General features: G+C 42.1%; 2 protein-coding genes across 2 annotated transcripts in view; one reads left to right on the top strand and one right to left on the bottom strand.

Annotated features, from left to right (window-relative positions):
- Nucleotides 1-8,703: 8,703 nt before the first annotated feature.
- On the bottom strand, nucleotides 8,704-11,802 carry LOC115308053. The gene is given in 6 exon segments (XM_029965465.1): nucleotides 8,704-10,218; nucleotides 10,220-10,409; nucleotides 10,411-10,468; nucleotides 10,471-10,492; nucleotides 11,395-11,513; nucleotides 11,745-11,802. Coding segments are annotated over 6 exon segments (660 nt in total). The 3' UTR covers nucleotides 8,704-10,005.
- A 2,907-nt stretch (nucleotides 11,803-14,709) lies between these two features.
- Nucleotides 14,710-16,997, top strand: part of CKS2 (CDC28 protein kinase regulatory subunit 2) — a 5,576-nt gene continuing 3,288 nt past the window's right edge. Inside the window, exon 1 of the mRNA XM_029965464.1 lies at nucleotides 14,710-14,756. Coding sequence (XP_029821324.1) covers nucleotides 14,710-14,756 — 47 coding nt within the window. The remainder of the gene's footprint in view (nucleotides 14,757-16,997) is intronic.

The following is a 16,997-nucleotide window of genomic DNA, read 5'->3' as shown; positions in this document are numbered from 1 at the left end:
TAACAGGAGTAAGAAGACAGAGTATCTGCAGGAACAGAATTAAACTGGCATTATTCCTGATTTTAAATGGGGGAGGAGAATTTAATTCAAGAAGCCTATTCTGTTCCTGGCAATTATTTGCACTGGGAAAGCACTAGACTGCTGCTTTCCCAACTAATAGGTCTTGCACGTATGATTGCACTGGAGCACTCCTGATTGAATGACTAAAGGGAACTTGACCTCCTCCCCACTCATATTTTCAAGCTGCAGAAAGAGGCACCCTCTCTAATGTCCAATTAGAAATGGGGCAGATTGAGAGGCAACAACTGAGTGGTAAGGCACAATCAGTCACAGCCGCAGATCTCACTCAGAGTGCCATAAATATGACACTCAACCGTCTCAAAGAAACTATGCTCATGCTTACCAGATGCTAACAACATCCATTTCATTTAGTTTTGCCTTCTGCACAGTGAAAAATATTGTAATTTTGTAGGAATTACTGTCAAACTCACAGCTCTAATTACATTCTGCCATTTTAAAGTGCTTGCATATGCATTTAATGCTTCCAAAGATGTCACCCTGAATACTGAAACTCTCTGTTCATTCACAGAAGACATACAGTATTAACAGCCAACACAAGAGCAGTTTAATGTAAGACAACTCACCAAGGAAAGTAAGGTTCAAGCAAACATTTTTCCACTTTAAAATCTGAGGTTCACTTATGCATTTACATTTGCAAAATACCCAGATTCTACCTTTTAATCTGCTTCATGCAGCAGGAAGAACTTTGGCTTCACCAAAAAGCATGTTGAAGAACTGTTGATTTTAGACTAAGCTTCACAATTTTCCCTTTTATCTTTATTTTAGTCACCTTAAAAGTAAAGCAAATACAAGGGCAAAAATAACTTGATGTTCTTACTGTCTAACTTCTTCACTTGTGTTTTTAATTGCCAGAGTAGAGTAAGTTCAGCACTTGGTTGCTGGGTTGTACAATCCATAAAGCAATTTATATACTCTCTAAAAAAATTTCATTTTGGGCAACAGTTGGAGCAAAACACATCCTTATCCTGTCACAAGTTGAAACTTGAACATAAAAAGCATTCCATGCTGATAAAACCATATGTCTTCAAGGAACATGTTGTATTTATAAAAGCTCAATCATATGACTGACTATATTTAAAAAAGTAGCATATTTAAACATATTTAAAGCCTCATTACCTAGCATATCTCTTGGAAGCATCACAAAACTCACACTTCGTAAGGTACTCTGAAACAGGGTAGTGATGAGAAGTTCATGCTTTGGAAAATTTGGGTAAACTATGGATTTGTTTAAGCATCTCTACCAGTATTCAACTGAATGGTGAGGAGCCTTACAACCACTTAATATCCTTCAGGAAGACTTTTTCCCTCTCACATCCTACTGCATCTCCAGAAAGGAGCTGACTGCATTGACAAACCAGCTCTATGGAATCACCACATTCCCAATTCCCACGTTCAGTCCAATGGCTCTGATTTAATTGTACCTTTTGAAAAAGTACATTATTGAACACCCTGAAGTTTAATTTTTTTCCACTCTTCCAGATATTAGGTTGAGGGCTTAAATAAGGGGATACAGCTTCAAGTTAATTAAAGGCTGTCATTAGTTGTTGCTAATTTACAGTAATTGGCTTTGGTTATATACTGAGTAGATAAATGAGAGCACATGTTTAACTAACAGATGATACATTACAGGACTGTTTCCTTTAATTTATCATCAATCATATGGAGCATTTTTTATAACAAGTTTATTTTAGCATTATTCCATTCCAAAATTCTTCACTCAAATCTTTTTTTTTCCCCCTTGTTTCTCCATATGCTGATTGAAAAAATGTTAAAAGGTACCATGGTAACGCTTGCTATGCTGTAAGGCATATTGAAGAAAGTTGTCATACCCCTCAGGCATAACTAAGACATAAAAAAATGCACAATAATGTCAGAAGAACACTCCAGAGACATAGTGATAGTATCCAGACATACTATATTAGGAGATTTCATAGATTTGTTAATTATATATATATTTTACATTAAGAAATTATCATACAGAGAGAGTGGAAAAAGTGTCCATGACAAATGACAATTGGGTATTTCACAGATGCAAAACATTTTGCTGTTTAAAATAGAGTTCAAGTGCTCTCAAAGTGTGAACTGGCATTTCTAAAATCTAAACTTCACTGCTTAGCATTGAACTACTGACGTCAATGATCAATGCCATTAAAAGACAAGTGATATGCATAAGGATTAATTCTGAGGGACAAGTTTATCTGCCTGAAAATTCAAAAGCACATACTGGTTTTGTCTTTATGAAAACCCATCTCTGTCACCAAAGACCTAGACCAGCTACATTGTTTAGACTCCTCTTGTGACCTTAAAAATTAAATTAATCCTATCTTCGCTGTACAGATTAGTGGCTGATATCAACAGGAGAAAACAGCATGATCAAGCCAGAGCATTAATCCCATATGCAACCTTTCATCTCAGAATAAAAAGCACGCACCTAAATCCACACCGTGCTTGCACATTTCTGCCAACTGGACCCCAGGGAGAAAGAACTCCTTCTCATGGGTTCAGGCTGGACAACAAGCCTGAATTCATGCTTTATTATTTCATTTTCTTTCAACTGCAACCCCATCCCACATATAATAATAATATATAATAGTAATAACAGACTAGTGTCACCTTTATTTTTCCAATGGGGACTCACTTCAGATTTGTTTTGCATTATGGATATGTACAAAATGGTAGACTTGACAACACAAGGTCTCTGAAATCCATTTCCTCTCACATGAAATGAAATGTTTCCTATCTGTCAAGACCCAAACTCCAAGTATAACACTGCGTATGCAAAGCAGAATAAATTCTGGAAGCAGTTTGTGAAACCCTGAACCAAAAAAATGAAGTGACTTAATCTCAGGCAACAATTCAGATGTGTCCTGAAACACACCCTTATTTCTGGTATCTTCCCAAAACAGACTTCTAAGTCCAAACCCAATGTGCATTCTCCAAGTTGTATGCATTTTATGGCTTTTTTTAAGAAGTACTGTTCCAGATTTACAGCCTTACCATACTGCAGTTGCAAACCAAGAGCAGTGACAACATCTAACCCAGTTCCTTCTGAAGACAGCTGCAGAGTTTGATAGTAAAGTTATATTCTATTGGAAAGGTATATATACCAAAGACTTAGTAATGGCCTTAACATACCAATTTATAAGGTAATCTGTTTAAGCTGAGGAGCATGAAAGGGGAAGCTCTGACCAGGTTTGCATGACTATGCCAACTGTATGTTGCAGATTCTGTAAAAATGTGGCTGCAATCCATTTCCAACACCCACTGCAGTTTCAACAGGAAATAAATCTGTGGTATGTTTTGGCCAGTCCTTGGTCTGTGCTGTTGTGGGAAACCAAACAGGTGTTCAGGCTAGAGGCCCTGAAACAGCAACTCAGCCAGAGGCCTCTGAGATAACGCTGGAATCTACCAAGCGATCTTGGACAGTCTGTGTAAGGGAGAAAAGAAGCTGCTACCTGTGATGAGCACCTACAACCAAAGTTAAAAATAAGAAAGAAGAGACAGTTTAAGTTAACACCACTTATGAGATACATACCGGTATATATTTAGCAATAGTTGTGTGTTGTCAAACAGTTTGAATAGAGTGTGTAAATTGAAAAGATGTGTGTAACAGTGTATAAAATAGATCCCTGCATGCCTCTTTTCCTGTAACCTAGAAATCATTGTGCTAGTTGTGAAAAAAATGTCTTAATGTAAACACTGCAAGCCTTTTCCACCATTATCCGGGGACGACGAAGACAGAAGAATAAAGCCTCTGTTTTAGTGATGCAGTCAGATTGTCTTATTTAACAACTAAAGATGGTTTAAAAAGAGTAGAACTGTGTCAGATAGATTTTTAGGCGTTAGTATGCTGTAAAGGAACGGAGAGCCATGCATCCTGGCAGGCATGTCCCACGGGTATTGATGTACGTGAAGTTCCACAGTGCAGATTCAGTTAAAAATGCCAACCAAGTTTACACGTCCCCACCCTCTGCCTGCCAAAAACTTGCACTGAGGTGGTTATGTTACCAAACACCTCATTCCAGAAGGCATGGCAAGAGACAAATTCACAGTATTTTTTTCTGCCTTCTCAAAGAATCAGGCTATCATCTCCCACAGCCTTTAATGTTTCATCTAAGATTAAAATCAGCATGGCCAGCAGTAAGTATAGGGATTTTTTCTTCAAAAAAAAAATGAGAGAATTCATAAAGTCTGAACTACCAGCAGTATTTTGAGATGCAGTGCATTGTATAACCTCTGGTTTGAGGCTGAAGTCAGAGACAGTCATGCAGGCTTCAGCTCTGTGCTGTACAGCAGGTAGGATGAGTGGGACCAGTGAGTCAAGAGTAACATTGCTGTGCCAGAAAGGCAGGCAATTCCACCATCACAGAAGGGAGGGTGAGTTGGAAAAAACGGTTTGGGGGAGAAGGGAAACTGAAAAAAAGACAAAAAAAGGAGGTATTACAGAACTGACAATTCTAAGATACAGCCGAAAAATTTAAGTGTCAGGGAAAAGCCAGGACCAAGAGCTACCTAAGGGAAGCAGTGCTGGGAGTCCAGTGTGATGGCACAGACAGCAGGTGTAGGATCCTGGGCCAGGCACAGTCATGCCTGTGACACAGAGGGGACTGCAGCTCAGGCTCCCTGCAGTCTGGGGTTGATCCTGGCATATCCTCCCTGTGGTGCTGCCTGGGAGCCTCTTCTCACCACTGCCACTGGCAGGAAGGGATAATACACTGAGCAGAGAGGAGAATCCTGGCCAGCCGCTCTGACTCAGCTGCCGCAGCCAAGTCCACCCCAAGGGGGGGCACGGTCCCACGACTCACGGACCGAGATGAAAGGGATCAGACCCAGCAGCACGGGTTTAGGAGGGGCAGGTCCTGTCTGACCAATCTGATCTCCTTTTATGACCAGGTGACCTGCCTGGTGGATGAGGGAAGGCTGTGGATGTGTCTGTCTGGACTTTGGCAAAGCCCTTGGCACCGTCTCCCACAGCATTCTCCTGGAAAAGCTGCAGCCAGGCTTGGACAGGAACACTCTGTGCTGGGTTAGGAACTGGCTGGAGGGCCGGGCCCAGAGAGTGGTGGGGATGGAGCTGCATCCAGTTGGGATCTGGTCACCAGTGGTGTCCCCAGGGATCAGTGTTGGGCCCAGTTCTGTTTAATGTCTTTACTGATGATTTAGATGAGGGGATTGAGTCCACCATCAGCAAATTTGCAGATGACACCAAGCTGGGGGGGAGTGTGGATCAGCTGGAAGGCAGGAGGGCTCTGCAGAGGGACCTGGACAGGCTGGATCCATGGGCTGATTCCAAGGGGATGAGGTTCAACCAGGCCAAGGGCCGGGTCCTGCCCTTTGGCCACAACAACCCCCGGCAGCCCCACGGGCTGGGACAGAGTGGCTGGAGAGCAGCCAGGCAGGAAGGGAGCTGGGAGTGGGGATGGACAGGGAGCTGAACAGGAGCCAGAGTGTGCCCAGGGGGACAAGAGGGCCAATGGATCCTGGCCTGGATCAGGAACAGGGTGGCCAACAGGGCCAAGGAAGTGATTCTTGCCCTGGACTCAGCACTGGTGAGGCCACCCCTGGAGTGCTGTGTCCAGTTCTGGGCCCTCAGCTCAGGAAGGACATGGAGGGGCTGGAGCAGGTCCAGAGGAGAGCAACGAGGCTGGGGAAGGGACTGGAGCACAAGTGCTGTGAGGAGAGGCTGAGGGAGCTGGGGGGGCTCAGCCTGGAGAAGAGGAGGCTCAGGGGAGACCTCCTCACTCTCTGCAACTCCCTGACAGGAGGGGGGAGCCAGGGGGGGGTTGGTCTCTTTTCCCAGGAAGCAGCAGTAGGACAAGAGGGCTGGGTCTTAAGCTGTGCCAGGGGAGGTTTAGGTTGGATATTAGGAAGACATTCTTTACAGAAAGGGTATTCAGCCATTGGAATGGGCTGCCCAGGGAAGTGGTGGATTCTCCATCCCTGGAGGTTTTTAAGATGAGACTGGATGTGGCATCAGTGCCATGGGCTGGTAACTGTGGTGGTAGTGGTTCAAGGGTTGGACTTGATGATCTCAGAGGTCCTTCCCAACCTGGCTGATTCTACGAAAGCATCACCAAATACAACAGTACAAGAGAATGATTTCCAAACCTGCAGTCAGTCCACGATCTGAACCTCAGACTAAAAGGTTATGCCCCAAAATAAAAGTTTAAAAAAATTGTTTTAAAAGCCCCAAGGCCTAATATTTTGAGCCTGCATGTCTCTCCTACAGTGATGAGGTATTACCATGGGAGGAATACCAAGATGCAGGAGCTGCACTACCAGGCTAAGCCAGCACAGGCTTGCAGCTTGGTGTGCTCCAGAATGAGAGCAAGCTCACAGCATGCATCTGATTTTCAACAGTGGAATAAGATGTACAAAATACCTGAAAACTCTTATGAAACAGAATATTTGCTGACATTCTATTGTTCACTTACATCCTAGTCCAAAATCTGCTGAGATGACTAAAGACTTTTCACTGACTTCAGTGGACCCTCCAATCAAGTCCATATGAATGGTTAACAGGTGGGAAGGAAAAAACCCATTTTTAGCACATCTGCAAGATGGCAAAACAGGACCTGATTCAGTATCCATGACAACACTGCTGATATTCTGCTAAAAAAAAGAAAAGGCATTAAGTTTTAATACCTGTAAAACAAGATGAATCAGTTTGCCAGTGTTTCTCTTCTGTGAATTTGCTGAACTACTTTTTTCTCTTTTTTTAAGGTAAGCCTGTAAATACATGCATGTAATGATGAAAGATTCAAGTATGACCAAGGCAGACTTCAGTCAAGGATATTCTCAGGAAAACTACTAAAAGGCACATTCTCTATGATCTTCTAACTGGAAAAGTGTAGGGCAGAGGCAATCCCTTTTCTTTAGATAAAGGGATACTGCTGGCAAAACAGGACAACATCTCAATGTGAGCACATTTCCAATATTTAGTAGCAAAGTTACCTGAAGAAGGCTCTTTTTGTACCAGATTAGCAAGATGGCCCCATGAACAAATGTCCTAAATGAAATAGATTTGATGAGTGCTTTTAGTCTGAGCAGTAAGAAAGACTCCAACAAAATGCATTTCCAGGTAGAATCCTCTTCCCATCTATGTTATACCTATTAAATTATTTTCTGTACAGATACTGCATGATAAAGTATAATGGAACAGTTTAAGTGGCGGATATTTGTCTTTACATGAATGATGAAAAAGCTGATAATTAGAAAGATGGGTTGAACACTAAGAAAATAAAAATATTTATACTTAATTGTGAATGAAGTTGTCTGTCAAGATTCAAAGTTCTGTGTATCTCTTGCAACAGATGATTTTCTAGTATCTAAAATAAAGACTAAGGAAGTCACCACAAACACTCAAAGTTGAGACATATACAGAGGGAATTTAAAAAAAATTAGCTTGCAAAATGCAGGATTCAAAATCATGGGAAAGAATTCAAATAGCTATTCAGTGCAAGGGAAATATTTTGAAACAGGCAGAGCTGAAAATGAGCACTGGACAAAAACAAATCAAGGGAGTTTCCATAAAGTAAAGCAACAGACTAGTGAAGTTCTGGGATAACACATTCTTACAGGAACACAAAGAATGATATTTTGGCAAAATATCTGGATATATTTGACTGGTAAAATCACTTCAGGAGCTGTGTATTTTGTTCAGCACATGTTTATACCACAGAAGAGTGGTAAATACTCCTGTGAACTTAAGGAATATGTTCATACTAAATATAAACCATCTAGATGCATTCACTGAATCAGGAGTAGGACAATAATCGACACATCCAAGAAAGATCCCTAAAAAACAAAAGGGCAAAGGAAAAATTCAGCCTGGGGAAAATACAAAAATATTGGAATATGTAAGCAGAATTCACTGTTCCCAAAGTTTCTGAAAACTAAGTTCTGTTTAACTCCAATGAAATAAAGACTTGATTCAAAATGCCAGGAGAAACCCACATCAATCACGTGTTGCATTTCATCCCAGTTCTACCAGTGATCCAGAAAGACCACAGCCCTGGGCCTGACTCGTCACTGAAGCTTTGGTGTCACACACAAAACAGAGGAGGGAAGGGAAAATCTGCCCTGTGTAGGTGGCTCCTCAAAATGGGGAAACCCTTCTGTCTGACAGGAAGGGTTTTTTACATTTTTTATTGTAAGGGGGTGGGAACTCTGGTCCTTTATGCTTATTTTATAACATTTAGATCTGCCTACCTTCCAAACATTTGTAAATGTTCCCACACTGTGACATGGGTAATAGTCACAAAACTGTTATTCTTTGACACAAAAATGTAATTGTTCTCTGCCCATTACCTTAAAAAATTCTGTTATCATCCAGTCTTCTTCAAATGGGGAGCACAGCAATTAATACTGCCTTAACCAAAACCCAGAAGTACTGACTTTCAAAGACAAGCTTGTCATTTAACATGAGATCAGTGAGCCCTCCAGTGGCTATTTTAAACCTTAAATTGTCAAAATAACCTTAAGAAAAAATATTTCTGTGTATGTGGCTTATTTGGATTCTGTTTGATTTCATTTGATTTCAGTCGTCTTCTACTACTTTAATTAAACAACACTTTGAGCAACCTTTTTAATACTCTCAAACAGATGTATTTTCAGCTCACATACATTTTCTTTCACTCCTGTGTATGTTCAAAATTTGTGATACATCTTAAACGTTTGAGTTACTTCACAGAAGTTAACGAGGAATGTTCATGTAAGAGGAGGGGAAAATTTCAATTCATTGGACTCAAAATCAAAATCTTAGCCTATAAACCTGTAGTATATAAATCCTACCTCTGGAAACTACAAACATCAGGGACAATGAATAAATATACAAAGGCTCTTTCAACACAAAACCCAGCACGTGGAGGATTTAACATAAACAAAAGATGTTGCTTCTCATAAGGGAACTTGTTTAGCCACAGAACTCCTTGTAACAAGATACAGTGGTGTTGTTGTGGCAGTCAGTAAAAAATACACTAACGGTCAAGTTCAGAGCAAAATACATGTCTCTCTTTGTTTTTCCCATGTGCCTTTTTATATCCCTTATTAGTAGCAAGCAGCAACTTATTCTTAGGTAAGCAAGCAACAGTGTTTCAATTTGCTATTATTTACTGCTGATGTATTTGGCAAGGCTCAAGGCTATATTGGGGTTCCCACAGGACTGAATCTAAGCACTCCACAGCCTGTCTTTTCTTTCGTTAGGGCTGCATACATAGTTTTCTTATCTCGAGGATATACTCGAAGTTTCCCCAGTCAATATCTTCTCCCAGAGAGCTGACAGACCCGCTGCTAACCCTCACACAGTGGAGAAAAAATGTTTGGCCCAAAGATGACCTGAAGATTCATGAAACAGAAATTCACATGGCCTATTATTTGTAAAGAAATCCCTCATCAGTAGGCCCAGAATCAAGACTAAGATGGGAACATGTCATCACATGCTTTTCTGATTCTTACACAATTTAATTCTGGAAGGTATCCATTAGAGAAGCCACAGGGATAAGTTTGGATAAAAGGATCTTTTCTCAGGTCTAGCACTGACATTTTAAAGTTTAAATAGAGCCTTTACTCAAACTATTTAAACATTGTGTCAAAAATATCCAGTAAATGAAGAACTCAGAGATTGAGCTACAGGGTTTTTTGTCCTTGATCCACTTTAAGACAGCGTCATATTGCACAGCCTACAGGAAAAATCTGAGGAGAGCTGTGCCTCATTTGACAGCATCTTCTGCTTGATTCTCCAGTCATTATCCAGTATCATTCTGAATTTGTTATATGAGCATTGGTTGCTATGGAAATCATCTGCTAAATTCAGCATTATTGATTTTGTTTAACATGGCAATAGAGTCATTTTCCATTCATCAAGGCTGGAAAAGACCTCCAAGACCATCAAGCCCAACCTTCCACTGAAGCTGACCTTGTTAACTAAACCACAGCACTAAGTGCCATGTCCAATCATTTCTCAAACACCTCCAGGACTGGTGACTCCACCACCTCCCTGAGCAGTCCATTCCAACGCTTGACAATCCTTTCAGTAAGGAAATTGTTCCTGATGTCCAGTTTGAATATCCCCTGGCTCAGCTTGAGGCCATTTCCTCTTGTCCTGTCACTATCTGCCTGGGAGAAAAGGCCAACACCCCACCTGGCCACAGCCTCCTTTCAGGTGGTTGTAGAGAGCAATAAAGGTCTCCCTGAGCCTCCTTTTCTTCAAGCTAAACAACCTCAGCTCCCTCAGCTGCTCCTCACAGGACTTATTCTCCAGACCCTTCACCAGCTCCATTACCCTTCTCTGGACCTGCTCCAGCCCCTCCATGTCCTTCCTGAACTGAGGGGCCCAGAGCTGGACACAGCATGCCAGGGGTGGCCTCATCAGTGCCAAGTGCAGGGGACAATCACTGCCCTGGCCCTGCTGGCCACACTATTGCTGACACAAGCCAGGATCCATTGGCCTTCATGGCCACCTGAGCACACTGCTGGCTCAGGTCAGCTGGCTGTTCACCAGCACCCCCAGGTCCTCTTCCAGCTGCTTTCCTACCACGCTTCCCCAAGATGCTGTGCAGTCTGGGGTTGTTGTGACACAAGTGCAGGAAAATGATGTGGGAGACAGTACCAAAGACTTTACTTTGATAAAAGTAAAGGTAGAAAACATCCTCTTTGATCAAAGTCCGGGTAGACAACATCCTCTTTCCCTCATCCACTAAGCAGGTCACCTGGTCATAAAAAGAGATCAGGTTGGTCAACCAGGACCTTCCTTTCCTAAACCCACACTGGCTGGGCCTGATCCCCAGTTGTCCTGTATGTGCCGTGTGACTGCACTCAAGATGATCTGTTCCACAACTTTCCCAGGCACCAAGGTCAGGCTGACAGACCTAACAACATCCTTGTACTTTTGCTGAGTTGTCTCCCCCTTCTTCCAAAGGTCATAAAATCTCTTTTATTCCATGAGTTCCAGTGCAAGCTCCCTCTTCAGTCAGGCCAGTAGTCTTCCCTGCCAGCTTGTCTTTAGGCAAATATGGATGGCCTGATCCTGCACCTTTAAGATTTCCTTCTTAAAGTGTGTCCAGCCTTCCTGGACCCCTTTGTTATTAAGGACTGTTTGCCAAGGTACTCTCTGAACTAGTGTCCTGAACAGGCTGAAGTCCACCCTCTGGAAGCCCAAGGTACAGGTTTTATTGACTCCCTTCCTTACTTCACCAAGAATTGAAAATATCATTTCGTGGTCACTGTGCCCAAGACCACCACATCTCCCACCAGCCCTTCTCTGTTCTTAAACAGCAAGTCTAGCAGGGCAGCCCCTCTTGCAGGCTCACTTACCAGCTGTGTCAGGAAGTTATCTTCCACACGCTCCGTGGACTCACTCGACTGCCTCTGGTCCACTGTGCTGAGTTTCCAGCAGACGTCTGGCAGGTTAAAGTCTCCCACAAGAACAAGGGCTGGTAATCATGAAACGTCAGCCAGACACTTATAAAATACTTCATCTGCCTCTTCATCCTGGCTGGGAGCTCTACAGCAGATGGATGGTCTCCCACCAGGATGTCTGCCTCGTTATCTTCCCCCCAGTCCTCACCCACAGGCACTCAGCCTCATCACCACTGCCCTGGAGCTCTGCACAGTCAGAACACCATCCAGTGTACAGAGCCATCCCACCCCCTCTCCTTCCTCACCTGGCCCTTCTGAAGAGTTTGTAACCATCCACTGCAGCTCTCCAGTCATGAGAGTCATCTCACCATGTTTCCATGATGACAACTATGTCACAGCTTTCCCGTTGACAGTGGCTTCCAGCTCCTCCTGTCTGTTACTCATGCTGTGTGCACTGGTGCAGATGCACTTCAGCTGAGCTATTATTTCACCCCCAACACTGGCGAGTCACCCCCAGGCTCATCAGTGTCACTTTTCAGATCTGAGCTGTAGTCTTTTGACTAGGTTCTGATGATTACTTCCACAAGAAGATCCCTAGAAACAGAGTAAGACAATTAAATCTCAATGAAATTACACAGATCAACACTAGCCTCCAAGCTCTGCAAGGATCTGAATGAATTGCACACAGTCTGCACTTCTAAACTCATCCTGCAAGCTATGACTTGGGAATAATTTATTCAAGAATTTATTCAAGAACACCTTTTAAAATGCTGTTCTTGAACCAGCATGGGTACTGGTAAGAGCATGTATCATAATTGGGTCTATTTTTCAAGTTTATCTTCTCTCAGAGGAAAATCCTCAGCAATTCAGCTAGATTATTTTCAACACTTACATTGGATTATTCTCAGACAGCTAAACCATCAAAACATAGCGTCATTCTTTAGTCTCTCCAGGACCTGGTTCACATTTTTGTGTGAACTGAAAAACAAGACAAAAATAATCCATCTTCTGCATTTACTGAGGGGATGTTAATTAGCACACGAATAACTCAATGCTTATTATAAAGTCTTTCAAATGAAGTAAAGCAGTAAATTCAAATTTAAGTATCTAAATTGAGGCAAACTAATTCTGAAGATCAAGCCTGCAGAGACGAATAATGTTAATATTACACATACAAGTAGCCTGAGGGGGCTTTGAGGGCTACTAGTGTTGTGGAATACTAGGTAAAGACCACACAAAACCAGCAAATCAAATCAGCAAACAGAAAGTAATCTCACTGAAATAAGAACAAAGCGAGACCGATTTTCTACTGACGCAATGTGTTTGTGGCTTTGCTGCCTCAGAAGGCATATGCACCAAAGGCTGAAGGATATTTACCACTGAAGCATTTATGCAAAGCTTTTTTTCCCATGTACATTCTCTGCCTAGTAAGGCATAAGTTTAACTGTAACATCATCCTCCATCAGAGTCCTTCTGCTCTATCCATCCAACCTGTTATCATGAAATCTACAATAATTTATCAACATTTCTGTTAAGTTTGACCAAACCAGCCAATAGGTTCAAAATTAAGGATCAAAACTGATGAAGAGTATGACTGTTTAGGCCTTGCTTGTTTAAGCCTTGTTTAAGAAACATTGAAAATATAAAAACATAGATAGTGGTTCATCAATATATGCTACGAATGTGATTCATGCTCAGATTATTCACTAGTTATTAACTGTATATATGACTATGACTCATGAAGACAGTACAAAAGGTTCCTTGACTCTGATCTTGCTGTTCTATTCAGAAAAATACATTCAAGCATCTGACGTTAGTGTTTTACAAGGACATGTTTGAAAACTGAAGCACGGTAAAAGTACATATAACTTTTTTTTTTTTTTCCCAAATGTCTAATAGAACTAACCAGAAAAATCTGCAGAAAATGTCAGTCAGAGACTGCTATGTACAACACAGATGGGAAAACTTGCATCTTCCCCTTCTGACAAAAAGCACAGAAAATATTTTCATCTACCACAACCTACATCCTGAACTCTGTATATGCAACAGTAAGGTGCACACGGGCCCTTCATTGTAACAGATTTTTATTTATCATGGCCCACATACCTCTGTGGATGGCCTTGGTCACAAGTAACAGATTATACAGAGGATTTAAGTCTGCTTCTGTCTAGGTACACGAGATCATCCCCCCCAGTAATGTCCATAGGCCATCTTTAGTCCTAAAGAGCCTCTATGCTGACTACAGCCATGCTGTTCTCTAACGGAGTGCAGAATATTGATGCTCAAAATTATACCTGCCTGTTAACAGCACCAGGAGACAGGGACAGAAGCTCAACAATATTCTCCTTGTGTTTTGCCATTTTATCTTGGGTTTTGCCACTTTATCTTGTGTTTCAGCAGCAACTGAATCACAGCAACTGCCCTAATCAGACTAAAACTGCCCTAATCAGGGCTCTAAGCAGGAGTTTATATTCCAGTTGAGCAGCTGTCTCACGTTTCTTCTAACAAACCTATGCCCCTAAGGCTGTGCAGAATCCTTTCCAGTCTGCTCTGTGGCAAACTTTGAAATATGCTTTGATACATGCCTTCGACATGCTGAGGGATGATTGTATGGTAGGAGCTTGTCAGCAGCTTTTCTCTTTAATAAATATAGATATTTGTGGTTTCATTCACTCCTGACCTGGTTCAGAATCTTCAGTCAGGATGTCGATTCACCACCTAACAATCCCAATTTCAGAAACTAACTTTTTTAAACAGGAAAATGTATTACAATTACAATTAAAACATCATTCTAGAGCATTGGAGAGAAAAAAAAATTACTTTTGTTCTACAGTCAATATCAGCAAATGTTACAATGGGAAAGCATAACTGACACAACCACAGAAAGCAGGCCCCAAAGAAACAACTGATCACAGACAGGATCAGTTGTACCTAAAATATTCCTGCAGGATGTATTTTTTTCTAAAATGTTCTAGACAATTAAATTAGGTACTGCTAGGAAATGTTTCCTAAGGTCCAGCACAAAGCTGCCTTGCTAAAGTTCAAGCATTTTTGTTCCCTCTACACTAGTTACAGAACAGTTTGTTCCCTTCTTTGTAGTGTAACTGACACAGCCTTTGTGTGCAACAGTATTGTGAAGAAAATGCTGAAGAGCCCTGTTTCACACAGTACCATACAGTGTGGCTGAGGGTGGACCTAGGGAGGTCATCTGGTTTAACATCTCTGATCAAGCAGGGCCACCTAGGGCCCATTGCCCAGGATTGTGTCCAGATGGCTTTGGAAGATGTCCAAGGACGGAGACTGCAGCAGCTCTCTGGGTAACCTCTGCCAGTGCCCCATCACCCTCAGAGTAAAAAAGGCTTCCTGATGCTCACAAAGAACATCCCATGTTTCAGTTTGTGCCCACTGCCTCTAGACCTGTCACTGGGCACAACTGGATTGAGCCGGGTTCTGGTCTTCTTTTCACACTGCCTTCACGTTTTCATCTTTTTAGCCCTTCATTGGACTCTTTCCAGCAGCACCAACTTCCTCCTGCACTGGGGAGCCCAGAGCTGGGCACAGTACACCAGCAGCAGCCTCACTTGTGCTGAATGGAGGGGCAGGATCACCTTCCTCAGCCTGCTGGTAACACTCGTCCTAATGCAGCCCAGGGCACTCAGTTTTCCTTGCTTCAAGGACACAGTGCTGGTTTACATCCAATTCAGCGTCCAGGAAACTCCCAAGGCCTTTTCTGAAAACTCGTCTCCAGCTGGGTGCTTCCCACCATGTACCAGGGCCTGTGATTGTTCCTCCCCAGGTGCAGGACTTTGCACTTCCCCTTCTTGAACTTCATGAGGTTTTTCTCAGCACATTTCTGCAGTTCATCCACGCAGCAGCACAACCCTCTGGTTCCTCAGCTCCTTGGTGTTACTTGGTTACTGGTTATTCAGTTCCAAGGTGTCACCTTGCTGGTGGGACACTGTGCCCCATTGCACAGGTCACTAACCAAGATGCTGGAAAGGCTCAGGCCCAGGACTGACCCCTAGGACACACCTCTAATTACTGGCCCTTCACTAGACTTTGTGCCATGCATCACCACGCTCTGGGACAAGCCATTCACTGCACTGCCTGCACATCCACCCCATGCATCAACTGCTTCTCTAGGGAGGTATTAGTGGAGTCAAAAGCCTTACTGAGGCCTAGGCAAACAATAATGACTGCTCTCCCCCGGCTTTGCCGGACCATTTCATCACACAAGTTTACCAGGTTGGTCAAGATGTCACGATGAATCCATACTGACTACTCCTGAGGCTTTCCTTATTGTTCATGTGCCTGGAAATGATTGTCAAGCTTAACTGTTTAACAAGTTTAGCCACTCAGCAAGTTTATTACTTTTTTCCAGCAACTTCACAAATTATATCCCTAACACTAATGTTTTCATTTTAGGAAAAAAAGATAGCATATTAATAGTGGAACTTAACAAGTTCCTGGTACTGTTGCATTATTTATCATTCACCAATGCTTTTAAGTCCTGTCTGGGAAAAGAACTGATGAAAGAAGAAGCTGAAATGACACTTGGATATGAAATAAGATCTCCTAATCCTGGATTATTAAAACCAATATGTTAGTTTTGTCAGCTCTGCCAGTTGCTTTACAAAAACATTTGGGTCAGTCCTGACTAACAAGGACTTTCAAATTAATCAGAGGGATCTCAAATAAGATTGAACACATATCTACCTAAGAATCCTTTTAATCCTCTTTAAAATTATGATCAGGTATCATTATGAGTATTAGTAATAGAAGAAAAAGTTGCTTTAAAGGGATGCCAGACCTTCACTTCTGAACGAATTCATAGGAGGGAGGCTTACAGACAGCCTTATTTGAAGGTCATTTTTTCCTCATGTGGAATATGCATGAGACAAGCAGAAAGCTCAGAAAGAAGGCACAGAAATGAAATGTCTTCCAATCCAGCAAACCCCTTTGTCATGACAAGTTATTCTTCCCCCCCCCATTATTACACAATGACATTCCTAACAGAAATTATTGTGTGTGCTCTGCCTCAAGTATTTAAAACAAAATCAGTTGTGATGTCTGAAATTAAGCTAAAAAACCCCCTAACACCTCTGTTTTGAATAATCCAATCAATACTTTTGAAAACTTGCAGGTGGTTTGTACTTTTACAATTATACTGGAATTGACACTGCTGCTGAGGACCTTTGCTAAATGAATTTCACACGTTTAACTATAGCAGTTTGAAAACACTGACTTCATTTTACCTGTAGATGACCTGCGCCAACAAGCCCTAATATAAGAGAAAAATATTACTGCTACATTATGATAAGCACTCCTTTTAGTGTCTGTAAGGTGTGAGACTGGCCTAAACTTTATTAAGACAGGCTGCAGTGCCAATTGAAACAATGATGCTAAGAAAATCATCCCTATTACCTACGCATGCCATGCCTCACACGGCCTTGGTTGTTTTCTTCTCCACCAGAACAGCTATCAGACAGATGCATTACATTATCACAGGCAGTACCTGTGTTTCTGGCAGCACCACGAAAGCAGAAACTTAAAAAAAA

Source organism: Manacus vitellinus, unplaced genomic scaffold (genome assembly GCF_001715985.3).
Source record: "Manacus vitellinus isolate BGI_N305 unplaced genomic scaffold, ASM171598v3 scaffold_9_pilon, whole genome shotgun sequence".
Lineage (NCBI taxonomy): Eukaryota > Metazoa > Chordata > Aves > Passeriformes > Pipridae > Manacus > Manacus vitellinus.
The sequence above is the reverse complement of the archived record's forward strand: the minus strand, read 5'-3'. Positions and strand labels throughout refer to the sequence as shown.